Consider the following 14,527-nt stretch of genomic DNA (forward strand, 5'->3'; position numbering starts at 1 on the left):
TAGTCCTTTTTCACCAAGACAAGGTCAGATTCCTAGATTTTCTTATACTGTACTGTATAATTATATATTAATGTGTTTATAACACTGGTTCACTGATTACAGAGCAATTATAAACAACCAATTTTTAAGTTCAGAGAACTGTTAAAGATACAGATCATTGATGGTATGTATCTCAATGGGTTGGTGCATTATCAGTTCTTCATCTCCCTATGTGAACATGGATATTGGGTTATACTGACAATTTTGTTTGTATTGCAGTGCTATGATATACTAGGACTGGTATGTTTATAAGTACAGCAGTATGTGATATGACCAATGAATTTTCATGATGGGCCAGTATTCTTACATGAAGGAGTAAAGAAACTACTGCATACCAAATCTAAATTTCCAAACTGTCTCAACAACATCAGGGATAAATTTTTGATTCATTATATTAGAAGTTCACTCATATATGGGTAAACCATACAGCTTATCTTACTAGTCTGCATAAGCAAATGATAATGAATCTTGTCCCTCACTCTGCAAAAAGTTTTTCATGGCTACTATAATGACTTAAAATTTATCTATCACTGTTTTAAAATGTATATCAGAAGAGGAATATCATTAAATCTTAAGGAAGTGCTAGGATGTATTGTGCTTACCAGTTACATCCAGGTGCTCCAGGTTGACACACTGAGTCACCAGCTCAAAGATGCCACTATTAGTGACATTAACACAGCCTTTGATCTCCAGGTGCCGCAGCTCTGGACATCGCCGACCAATCAGCTGCAAACCTCTATCAGACAGTCTTGAGCAGCTGTTGAGGATGACCTGGGCATGGAAATAATTATTAATTAAATGATCAGAAGATTAATGAATGATTCTACCTATCTATTGCCGGATGCTTCAATCCTGTAAGGGGTGGCCACAAACAAATCACCTCCATGTCGCCCTGTCCAATGCCACTTCACTGCCCCACTCCCAGCTAACACATCCCTCTCTCATATACCTCTCCAATCCATCCCTCCATCCCATCCTCGGCCTCCTCCTGCCTCTTGCCCCTCCGCCTCACTCTCATATACTCTCCTTGTAAGTCTCTCGCCCTCCATCCTCTCCACATTGCCAAACCACCTCAATGTATTTCTCCTAATGCTTTCTATCACATCCATGTCCACACCACAGTGCTCCACTTCCTCATTTGTCAGTCTGTCTCTCCATGATTGATTTATTCCAATAAAATGACCAAATAGCCTACTATACTGTCTAAGATACTCCTAGCATACGATACTAATCCAAAATTAATATGTTAACATATACTGTATAGTATTTTCTAAACAATCAAATAATCACAGTTGAGTATATTAAAAAAAGGGCAAGACACTTGCTGTTGCTTGTATACGGTAACAGGCATAGATAGTAAAACACTTGAATAAAGAAGGCCTGAATGTTCTTGAGAAATTAACTGAAATAATCTGGTGGTACATAATGTTATAAACAAATGTGTCACATAACTGGGAAGATGATGCCATTCATTGTAGTGCACATATAAAACATATTGTAACCTTCAGTATAATCTAAGACTAACCTTTTCAACATGAACACAACCCCCAGAGTCTCTGGCTAATAGTCTGGTAATCTGTTTGATGGCCCGGTCTGCATGGATGGCTTCACTGCTGAGTGTAATTGTAGACCAGAGGCGGGGATCCCAAGCCAATACATACCACCGCCGGCACACTCGCGCACACTGACACACTGAGTTGGTTGGAAGGAATGATAATATTCTCACCACCAGCTCATCGCTCAGTTTATCAAATGGTGATGATCGTGCCACACGTTTGCCCTTGTATGTGGCAAGTAATTGATCAGTAGTTTCCAGCTGCTGCTGTGACTGTGGGGATGTTGGCTGCTGGAGTGGGGGAACCTGTGGCAACTGTGGTCGTGGTGATGATCGAGGACAAGACGACAATGCAGACAGATCAAGTGCAGGGAAAGGTGAAGCTCTTACATCAGACCATGGGGAAGGGGTTGTGCGGTCTCTGGTGGGAGTGTTGCGGTCTCTGGTGGGTGTGTTTCTGTCTCTGGTGGGTGTTGGGGTCTGTCTAGTGACAAGAGTATGGTAGCCAAGGTCATGACCTGGACTGACTCGCCCCAGTGTGCCTCCCCCTACATAGACTGAAGGAGACATTCGTCCCAATTTGGTGGCAGCTGCTGAACGGCCCTCCATCGCTTGAGGTCGGGGTGGTGGGGGACTAAATGGGGGTGGGGGCGGTGGATCAGTGGCAGGGTGGCACCCAGGAGGTGCCTCAACCACACCTTCACTGTCCTCGTCCTCACGACCTCCCTCACTCACGTCTGTAATTACATACCGGTAAGTGTCTGGAATTACACAGCAGTAGGGAAACATGTACAGTACAGTATTTTGATGAATATGGTGAGTAAAATATCTCAGTTATTGGCTATCTGCCACCATCACTGGGACACATTGGAGTTTATAGCCTGCACATGGGCTCTTCAATGGGGTTAACATATGTAGTGTCTTTTGACACAGTAGTTGTAGTAGCAGTAGTAGTAGTAGCAGTCATTATAATAATTAAAATAATATTAACAACAACAACAACAATAATAATAATAATAATATGAGTACATCATCTAATCCTGTGTTGTCCCATGAGGAGCGTAGGAGCCCGGGGCTGGGCATGTTGGTCCTAACATTTAAGATGAGTGTGACCAGCCTCTCATCCCTGGGTGTCATTATGTGACCAACAAATCCCAACCACCCCTTGGATATAAACTTGCACCGGCTCAGTCTGGCTGGAACATCTTAATTACACACGAAACCACAAAGCGCCATAATTTGGTTACATGGTTACCACCCAGCGTAGTAAATGGTTTCCTGGTGTACAGGAAGCCCTTTGGCATGTCACTCAGCGTAGAGTCACCTGTAAACAGAAGGAAGTAGAAAGAAAGAAAGGAAAGAAGGAAGGAAGAGAGGAAAGGGCAGTCACCTGTAAGCAGCACTACGGTACATCGAGTACGTGGATGGTGAGCGCCCACACCTACCACTAAAACAATAAAATAATAATAATAATAATAATAATAATAATAATACAGTAATAATATAATAATCCATCCATCCATCATCTAATCCTACGTTGCCCCATGAGGAGTGTAGAAGCCTGGGGCTAGGCAAGCTGGTTATAATAATAATAATAAATAATAATAATAATAATAATAATAATAATAATAATAAAATCTAACTGTAGCCAGACACCATAATCCCGAAAGGGATGGCCGTTTGTCTTTGAGTTAGTGGCTTTCCAGGCAGGGACACAAACCCTCTGCCAACTAACTTGCTGACTCATAGGGAACACGTGTGGGTTGGTTATATGGTTACCACCCAGCGTTGAAAATGGTTTTCTGGCTTACAGGAAACCAGCAGACTTGTCACCCGATGTAAAGCCACCTGAAAAGGAAGGAAGAGTACTAAAAAGTGATAGGAAAAGTGGGAGACATAGGAAGAGAGGAGGGAAGACACAGAAAAAGAATGATAAAGGTGAAGGACAAAGTAGGTAGCACTACATCAAGTGAGTGGATGATGGTTGCCACCATCTACCACCAATGCAATAATAATGGTAGTAACTGGAATGGCACTCAGTACAGCGCATACCTCCGCCAAGGCCCAACATGCAGTCCCTTTTAATTCAATCGAGTCTAATCCAATATCAAACTCATAACCCTATAAGTTGTAACACCATAATTTTAAATTACCCATAACTCTTAAATATATTTTTTAACTCACTGTAACAGCCAACAAAACAGTGCATATCATTTGTTACTGTACGGCAGCTGGAAAAAGACTACCCCCCTCCAAAATCATATTTAAATCCGCTAGATCCGGAAATTTCTATGGATCCGCGCCAAACGGTACACATTCGTAGATACCAACATCTTAAAAATGCCTGATTTTTTTTCATCAAAATCCATGCAATATTCACTGAAAAGTTAACAAAAATGTCGAAAAACGCCCTATCTCGCTTGCTCGAATGTTAAAGAAAGTGAAAAAAAAAAAAAAAAATCCTAGATCCGCACCTTTATCCGGATCCATACCCAAATTTAATGGAGTCTATTCTGGGCCAAGGCCCATTCTTCTACCAAGTTTCGTGGAAATCCGTCCAGTAGTTTTTGTGTAATCTTGCTCACAAACCAACCAACCAACCAACAAACAAACAGACAAGGGTGAAAACATCACCTCCTTGGCAGAGGTAATAATAATAATAATAATAATAATAATAATAATAATCCTTTACAACGCTGGGTGGTAACCATATAACCAAACCATACGTGTTCCCTACGTGTCGGCAAGTGGGTTGGTGAAGGGTTAGTGCCCCTCCCCGTAAAACAAAACTCAAAGTCAAATGGCCACCCCTTACGGGATTATGGCGTCTGGGAATAGCTAGATAGATAGAATAATAATAATAATAATAATAATAATAATAAACTAGAATGGCATTCGGTAGAGCGCATACCTCCGCCAAGGCCCAACATGCAGCTGGAAAAAGACTACTCCCCTATAAAACCATATTTAAATCCGCTAGATCCGGAATTTTATATGGATCCGCGCCAAACTGTACACATTCGTAGATACCAACATCCTAAATATGCCTGATTTTTCATCAAAATCCATGCAATATTCACTTAAAAATTTACAAAAATGTCGAAAACGTCTTATCTTGCAATGTTAAAGAAAGTGAAAAAAAAATCCTGGATCCGCACCTTTATACGGATCCGCACCAAAATTTAATGGAGTCTATTCTGGGCCAAGGCCATTTCTTCTACCAAGTTTCGTGGAAATCTGTCCAGTAGTTTTTGTGTAATCTTGCTCACAAACTAACAAACAAACCAACAAACGGACGGGTGAAAACATAACCTCCTTGGCGGAGGTAATAATAATAATAATCATCATCATCATCATCATTATCAATCAGCCAGTCAGTCATTTCCTGTGGGACTCCACGGGATGCAAAGGGCCTGGATGAACTCTCTCCACCAATATTTGTCTCTTGCCATCTCCTTCAGGTCCCACCAACACTTCTCTCCTGCTTCTCTTTTCATTGTCCTCAACCAGGTTTCCCTCGGCCTACCTCTGCCTCTTCTTCCTCTAGTAGTCCACTATGGCACATCCTGCATTAAACTGTCTTCCTTTCTATATATGTGCCCCACCCATGCGAGACAGTCTCACATATTCATCAATTGGTTCCACTCTCGTAATAACCTTACTCTTTCATTTGTAACTCTGTCTTGCCACTTTACCCTAAGAATTCTTCTCAGTATTTTATTCTGAAATCATCATCGTCATCATCATCACAATCTGTACAAAACCCGTACCGGTAGTCTTTGTCAGTCCACTGTACGAGTAGGACAAAGACCTCTCCTGCTTTTCTGCACTCTGACCTGGTCACTGTTAACCTGCTCCATCTCGGCCAGGTTTATTTGTGGGTTTCATCTCTATCCTGTTATATCTAGCCTGCCTCTTCTTACTCCAGTCCTGGGTTTGTCAGTGTGTTATTTGTTCTCCGAAAGACGTGACCTGCCATAACAAGTGCTATTTTTCATGTGGTGATAATATTTTCAGCTTTTGTCTGCTCCCTTCCCCATGCAGGTCTCTTTTTATCATGCCCTATATTACCAACCATTAACCTTTTCACTCCTCTCTTAGAATTCTTAAGTTTACGATTTTATGGACAATGTTTAGATCAGGAGTCCTAATCCATACACCAGTTACATGTCTACCTTTAATATCGATGTATCCTAGGCTACTCTCCACGATATTATTCTGTGTATTAAACTTATTATAGGAAATTATCATATTAAACAATTACATGAAAAACCTCTGCTCATATAAAAGTTTAAATAAGCATGAAAAAAAAAAAAAAAAGACTAAAACCTGATCATAAGTAGCACAATCTCCCCTCACTAACGTCAACATTCACTCCAACCCATCTCCACTTTCACAGACAAACGTCCCATTCACCATCGGGCCTAGTGAAACCAGTTGTAATATAAGAGTGTCAGGGAGGGAATGGAACAGTGCCAGCGATGTAGAGAGGCGGTGTCTGATGAAGCGATAAGTGCTGATGGAGACTGGTGGTGATGGTCGTTATGATAGTGGTGGTGATGGTGACGACTACAGTTCGTCCACCTTAACCCCTTTTGTCCAATGATGTATTAGTTGAGCTTAATCTTGCTACCTCCAGACGATTTTATTCAGCTCAGGAGGGGTTAGACATTGTCTTCATAAACCCTTATACTACCCGAACTCCTACGAAATAAATCGTTTGTAGGTAGCAAAAATATGCATAACCAATACGTCACTAGATGGAAGGGGTTAACACTCTCAGGCCCACGTACATCACTTAACTGAATAAAATCGTCTAGTGTTAGGGAAAAAAAAAAAAAAAAAGACGCTACCATCACGGGGCTAATGATGGGCCTACCAGTATTGACACTCTCGGGCTCCTATATTCAATCTCAGCTGAATAAAATAGAATGAAAACAGAGTTGACGCAACTGTGTCAGGTTTAACTTGGTGGAAAATTTCGTTCTTTTTTGCAGCGAATTTCTCGTTGCTTAACGGTAGAACAAGACAATGCTTTACAAGCCTTCCGAAACATTCCAACAAGCCTGGCTTCACATTCTAAGCTTGCTACATCCCAGCGTTCAAGATGGAGTTGTGACAATTGTAGTCCAGGTTAATGAGCACAGAATATCTGGGTTGCATTTTCGCTGGCTTACGAGTCCATACTGTCTTAGTAATTTATTTTGACTATTACAGCTTATCGTGCTCCTGTATGATATTTAAAACCGTCTTCTTAATATCGACATAGATTGCATGAATAACATTCTAAGTACTGAGGTGAAATTAAGAGAAAATAAACCAGTAATGAGGAGGTGCTGGGGAGCCTCATAAACCCATTGGTGTCCAGGGTCCTAAGGAAAGAATTAGGCATTTTGAAAAGTTATTAAAGTGGGGAACCCCAGGTTACGAACATATGACCTTCGCGTCAATGTGCCGAGCGGCGAAGGGCGGTACCCTAAATGCCCTTCCAGCAAATCTCCCATTAAGGAGGGGCTTAACTGACAAGAATACGACCCTAAATGTGACAAGGGTGAACTGCGGAGAACACGGCAAAGGGCAATATTCAGAGTTCTTCAGGCAGGAAGAACAAGGTACATCGGAAAATTCTCCACTCCCATTCCCTAGTCTTTCCTGCAATAAGCTAACATCACGCTACTAATGGCAGGGTGTTTATACAAAGTTTATGATGTTTTCCGTATCCCTCCTTTTGTAACCCCTATTGCTTAGCGATCTATTTTGCACGTTGCTGCCTCGCTATTCTTTGTTACTGGTGGGAACGAAATCGATATTGACACGATATAACACATGGGAGTACATTCAGGTGCAATACGCAAAATAAACAGTTATGGAAGAGGTGCTACGAAGCCTATGCCAAAGGAGTGCATGGTGAAAGTCGTGAGGGGGAAGGGGAAAACGGGGGGGGGGGGGCTGGAATCGCAGTGTGGAAGTGAAAGTCGTACTAGGTGATCGGAGACACCCCCCCCCTCTCTCTCTCTCTCTCTCTCTGCGGTGAGGTCTTCTTGCACTTCTTTCTTGCTAACCCCAGACGATTTTCTTCAGCTCAAAGGCTACACATAAACCCCTCCACTTCGGGAACAAACAAACAAAAAAGTTGAGTAAAATCGTCTGATGGTAATAGGAAAGAATAATGAGGGCGTAACTCATGAACTGGATAACATTTGCTTGTAACTTATCATTTTGCTTGAGCTGTTCCATCCTTTGCTTGCATCCGTCTTTTTTTGCTTGTAACTTTCTATTTTTTTTCCTCATACATACTCGTAGCTCAAATCAGTTTACTTATCACAGTCTATCACTGCTTTCACGCATCTCCTATTTTGCTTGTAACTTATATTTTTGCCCGAAAATGTCCACCTGTGCTTATGTTTATCTCTTACCTTGCTTGTAACTATCCATCTCTGCTAATATTTGCTTGTAACATTTCTTTTTTACTACGCTAGCTGCCCATTTCTGCTTATATCTCATCTATTTTGCTTGTAACCGTCCATTTCTACTAATATTTGCTTGCTTCTGCTTGTACTCCACCTGTACTAGCTTCCCCACTAACTCTGTTTAGTTTTGCTTGTAATTCATCACTACTATCTTTCTTTTGCTTACTTCTGCTTCTAATTCACCTCTCTCTCTCTCTCTCTCCCTCTCCATGCTTTTGCTTGTACTCTATATTTATTAGTTTCGCTGACTTTCTCCTTGCAACATGTCTAGTAGCTTTCCCACTATCTCTATTTCCTTACTTTTGCTTTAAATCCATCTTTGCTATCTTTATTTGTTTACTTTTGCTTGTAATCTTTCTGTACTAGCTTCGCTCTCTTTCTTTGGGTCTGCTTGTATCCTATTTCTACTCTCTATTTGCTTACTTTTGCTTGTAATCCATCTCTGCTATCTCTACTATCTCTCTTTGCTTACTTTTGCTTGTAATCCATCTCTGCTATCTCTATTTGCTTACTTTTGCTTGTAATCCATCTCGGCCACCTCTACTATCTCTCTTTGCTTACTTTTGCTTGTAATTGCCGGCTCCGCGGTGCCTGACTCACACACATTAATTAAATAGCGCCGTGTCTTCCACCCCAGAGGGTTCAGTTGGGGGGGGGGGGTTCGGGTGAGAAAAAAAGTGGTTGAGACGGGTTTTCTCCTGTCCTTCTCTCTCTCTCTCTCTCTCTCTCTCTCTCTCTCTCTCTCTTTCTTTCTCTCTCTCTCTCTCTCTCTCTCTCTGCAAGGAGGGACGGTGGATGTGCTGGGATATAATGATAAGAGTAATATCTAAGAATATATAGTAAACCTTGGTCGGCTTCCGTATGATAAACCAAGACAACAACAACAGCAACAATAACAATAATGATGATGATGATGATGACGATGATGATGATGATGATGATGATGATGATGATGATGATGATAATAATAATAATAATAATAATAATAATAACAATAATAATAATAACAATAATGATAATAATAAAACTAATAATATTAACAACAATAATAATAATGATAACAACAAAACAATAATAATTATAATAGTAATAATAGTAATAGTAATAATAATAATAATAATAATAATAATAATAATAATGATAAAAATAATAATCTGTCTATATACCTAAGCTGCTTTCCCCCAAAGAAGAAAGGTAGCCGAGACAAGACGACACACTCCCAATTTACTCACACACACACACACACACACACACACACACACACACACACACACACACACACACACACACACACACACACACACATTAACTCGTACTTAGCTCTAAGGGAAGAAGGGACGGATCCTCACCGTACCACAGCGCACGAGGGTCAACTGCACATTGCAATGAACATCCGTGGAAGGGCCCGACAGCAGAGTTGGTTTACCCCTGCCACATCATAATCAATCCATCCCCTTACCCGCACCTGATCTGATCAGCTGATCAGACCAAATGCGAGAGAACATCCCCTCGGGGCCGCGTCACCATTTACTCATCCACAAATTCTCTCCGGTCATCCCTATCACGTGCAGCCACTAGACTAATAATAATAATAATAATAATAATAAAATCCAAAGTATTCGCCCACGAACGCGTATCGTCCACCATCAATAAAAAAAAACTAGATCAGTAATTCTCTGTCAACTGACGGCACATCATCGCACCTTCGCCAAAATCGAAAAGGAAAAAAGTCTTTGGACTTCGCTACTTACACCTACTGACGCTAGCATGCAGAAGCCTGTAGTAAGGGATATTATGCTGGTGAAAGTCGTTGAGAACAACAAGCCTTTGGAAAATTTCCAGTAGCAACCCTTCGTTTAAGGTAGGATGGAAAATGGTGAATAAAGGCAAGCTAAAAGAAAAAGTTTGAATATTTTTTTCACGCAAAATTATCAGGCAAACAGAGGTATATCATCGCAGCTTCACCAAAAATATTAACAAATAAGCAATATATGCCAGGATACTGCCCCACAAAGTTTGGATACAATTTTCCCACTTGATTTTGATACATTTTGGTAACTGCCAGCAACCCACCCACCCACTCTCTCTCTCTCTCTCTCTCTCTCTCTCTCACACACACACACACACACACACACACACACACACACACACACACAAAAGCAGGTAATATCACTATGGCGTTGCTAGGCGGGCGATAATAATAATACTTACAAACTGTATCGCCGACTGCAATAACATCAACACTAACAACACAACACCATCCCAAACAATTCCGACCACTAACAGATATACTACAAACAAAAATAACACCACTACCAAAGATACCACAATAACACCACCACGAAAAATAATAACAGCACCACCATACATTCCACAATAACACCACTACCATAAATACCACAATAACACCACTACCAAAAATACCACAATAACACCACCACCACAAATACCACAATGTCACTACTACCATAAATACCACAATGTCACCACCACCACAAATACCACAACAACCACCATGAAAAATACCAGCACTTATTTAATACCACCCCTAACATCTTCACTCCAATGAGGTATACGCCAATCTATTATTACTGCAACCAGACGATTTTATATATATATTTTTTAACTTGAGGGTTTAAATTGAGCTTTTTTACGTCACCGAAATGTACAAAAAAGAAAAAGAAAAACTGGCTACCACTCCGTAAACTATACCATCAATAACAAATATATTAACATTTAAAGACTACCACGAACAATACCAAAATACCACTACTTGGGTAAACAAAACCACCACCACTATCAACAAACTATACCACCAACAATACCCAAACGCCACTACTAAGAAAATACCATCGCTAAGAAAATACCACCACTAACGACAACACACTACCACTGACAACAAAATACCATCATTAACAATATACCACCGCTAACTCCCTACAAATACCACCACTCACAACAAAAATACCAATACTAATAAACCGCCACTAACACCAAAATACCAGCACTAACAACACAATACCACCGCTAACACCGTAAGAACACCACCTCACCACCACCAACTAGGACCTAATTATACAGAACACAGCATCAATTATCAATAATACCAGAAATTTAATACCAAAAACACCAGCAACACCAAAACGTACCTCTACAATACATACCACCACCAACACCACTACAATCGGTATGTTATCATCTGACGGGACTGGGTAACTCTCGCAACACTTAACTGCCGTGTCGTGGTGGCGTGAATTTCAGTAAGTCGCAGCTCTGACGTAGAAATGAATCTCCTTGGTTACTAGTCAAAACCTCTAATCTGACAACACTTAACCATCAACCGAGCTGAAAGGAAGACTGAATCTCCTTGGTAACTAGCCAAAGAAGAATGTCTCATCTGGCTATATTTTTCCATCAACTGAACTGAAAGGGGATGAGGATCTTTTGCCAGAGTCGAGCAAAGCGACAATAATAATAATAATAATAATAATAATAATAATAATAATTAATAATTATAATAATAAACCTTTTTACTTTAACTTGGCCTAAAACTGCCATATCTCCATACTGACTGCTGAGTTATACCGATAGATTAACGCTAGGCTAGTCACGAAGAAGTGTTATGAAAATATATAGTGCTGTAGTAATGTATTTTTGTGCCACTGAGCTACGTACTGTACAATAAGCCGCAAAAGGACGAAAATCTGGGCCAAGTTAAGAGAAAAACGACTAAAGTGGCTCTTCCCAGTCTGTTTACTTCTGCTTATAGGTCTTCAATAATCATGTACTGGTATGTCATTTACTCATTCTAAGTTGGGAATAAAGAGAAATAAATCACAGAGAATGGTAAGTTGTAGTATGCAAAAATTAATCGCTAAGGAAAAGGTGCTAGGGAATAACCGAAGGGAATACGTGGTGAAGTGTCGTAATGGCTACCGGTATGTTAGTATGTGCCAGTGTGTCGTGGGTAGAAGAGACAGAATTCGAACAAGTTATAAAAAAATAAAAAAATACAGTAACCCCACTTAACCATGAAACTAGGGACCTTTAACATCCACGTACTTATCACGCTTCCTACAGATATCCCTTTCCCGTCTACTGTCACTCTCCCTGCAGCGGATCTACTATGGAATGATAAATATAAGAGATTACATAATACAGCCCTAAAACTGATGAGTGGTTCAACAATATGGAACTGATAACAGGTTCAGTGATAGGAACTTGATGACGACTCAAACGATATGTAACTGATAGCAGCCCAAATATTATAAAACCTCTGATAACACGACACTGATAACACCACCAATAGCATAACGACAACATTACATACGGTTATACAATATGAAGAGAGTAGCGGCTCAGTAAAAACACCGCGAAGTTCCAATCTAATAACGATGTGTCAAACCTAAAACGAAAATTGTAAGACTGAATTATATGAACCTGAATACGACTCAACAAAAAAAGGAAAAAAAAAAACATAAATAATAATAAAAATAAGCTTCACTATACGGATACGATCGACAGCTCAAAATTTCGAAATGACAACGGTTTAAACAATACAAAATGACAACGGTTTAACCAACAGAAAATGACAACGCTTTAAACAATAGAAAATGACAACGGTTTAAACAATACGAAAATGACAACGGTTCAAACAATATGAAAATGACAACGGCTCAAATAACAGGAAACAGAGGAGAGAGGGTATGTGGGGCGAGGAAGAAGAGGGTAAGGATGGTATATCATTTTCAGCACTTTGCCCTGTACCGTGTGTGTGTGTGTGTGTGTGTGTGTGTGTTTTAACCCTAACTAGGTGAACTGATGGATCTGAATGAAACTTCCCAGGTGAGTTCGTGTCGTTCATGGAAAGTCTTACGCTATATAGTCTTCCAACCACGATTTTCGGGAAGCCAGCCCCCCTGCCAAAAATAAAAGCAATCGAAAATAGGGGGAAGGTAACGCAAAAATTTAAACGAAATCAGGATACGTATTGCAGGATTGGGTAAGCAGTTTCCATGTTTTGTTTGAATGCACTGGAAAAAAAAAATGCACCTCTACTTTAATATTATACAAAAATGACGGCAAATTTAATACGAAACTGACAACAGCTCAAAGGGTTCGATTTTTTTTTTTTTTCAGAGAGAGAGAGAGAGAGAGAGAGAGAGAGAGAGGTGAGTCAGGAAGAGGAGGAAAGACGTAAAAGACAAGAGGTGAAGGGGGGAAGAGGAAGGGGGAAAAAAAGGAGGAAGAGGAAAAGAGTAAAAGATAAGAAGCGAAGGGCAGGGGAAGAAAGGGAGGAGGAGGAGGAGGAGGAGGAGGAGGAGGAGGAGGAGGAGGAAAAGATAAGAAGTGAGTGGGGAGGAAGGAGAAAAAATGAGTAAAAGATAAGGAAAGATAAGACGTGGGAGGGAAGGAAAAATAAATAAATAAACAAAATAAAATAAGTAAAGATGGATGAGTGTAGGGTGGATGAGCCAGTAAAGAGTAAAGAGAAGTGGGTATTGGGTGGTAAAGAGTAAAGAGAAGTGGGTATTGGGTGGTAAAGAGTAAAGAGAAGTGGGTACTGGGTGGTAAAGAGTAAAGAGAAGTGGGTATTGGGTGGTAAAGAATAAAGAGAAGTGGGTATTGGGTGGTAAAGAATAAAGAGAAGTGGGTATTGGGTGGTAAAGAATAAAGAGAAGTGGGTATTGGGTGGTAAAGAGTAATTAGAAGTGGGTATTGGGTGGTAAAGAGTAAAGAGAATGGGTATTGGGTGGTAAAGAGTAAAGAGAAGTGGGTATTGGGTGGTAAAGAGTAAAGAGAAGTGGGTATTGGGTAGTAAAGAGTAAAGAGAAGTGGGTATTAGGTGGTAAAGAGTAAAGAGAATGGGTACTGGGTGGTAAAGAGTAAAGAGAAGTGGGTATTGGGTGGTAAAGAGTAAAGAGAAGTGGGTATTGGGTGGTAAAGAGTAAAGAGAATGGGTATTGGGTGGTAAAGAGTAAAGAGAAGTGGGTATTGGGTGGTAAAGAGTAAAGAGAAGTGGGTATTGGGTAGTAAAGAGTAAAGAGAAGTGGGTATTAGGTGGTAAAGAGTAAAGAGAATGGGTACTGGGTGGTAAAGAGAAGTGGGTATTGGGTGGTAAAGAGTAAAGAGAAGTGGGTATTGGGTGGTAAAGAGTAAAGAGAAGTGGGTATTGGGTGGTAAAGAGTAAAGAGAAGTGGGTATTGGGTGGTAAAGAGTAAAGAGAAGTGGGTATTGGGTGGTAAAGAGTAAAGAGAATGGGTATTGGGTGGTAAAGAGTAAACAGAAGTGGGTATTGGGTGGTAAAGAGTAAAGAGAATGGGTATTGGGTAGTAAAGAGTAAAGAGAAGTGGGTATTGGGTGGTAAAGAGTAAAGAGAAGTGGGTTCTGGGTGTTAGATTAAAGAGGGGTGGATGATGGGAGGGGTAGCAAGTAAAGAGTAATAAGTAAAGAGGCGTAGGTG

General features: G+C 40.4%; 1 protein-coding gene across 1 annotated transcript in view; it reads right to left on the reverse strand.

The window, feature by feature from the left end:
- Positions 1-14,527, reverse strand: part of Fbxl7 (F-box and leucine-rich repeat protein 7) — a 69,773-nt gene that overhangs the window by 8,258 nt on the left and 46,988 nt on the right. Inside the window, exons 2-3 of the mRNA XM_080267174.1 lie at positions 1,565-2,331; positions 642-810 (exon numbers count right to left, since the gene is read on the reverse strand). Of these exons, the coding sequence (XP_080123300.1) occupies positions 642-810; positions 1,565-2,331 (936 nt within the window). The remainder of the gene's footprint in view (positions 1-641; positions 811-1,564; positions 2,332-14,527) is intronic.

The sequence above is a fragment of the Coenobita brevimanus genome, chromosome 23, assembly GCF_032717465.1.
Source record: "Coenobita brevimanus isolate Jiangsu-jjx chromosome 23, ASM3271746v2, whole genome shotgun sequence".
Classification (NCBI taxonomy): Eukaryota; Metazoa; Arthropoda; class Malacostraca; order Decapoda; family Coenobitidae; genus Coenobita; species Coenobita brevimanus.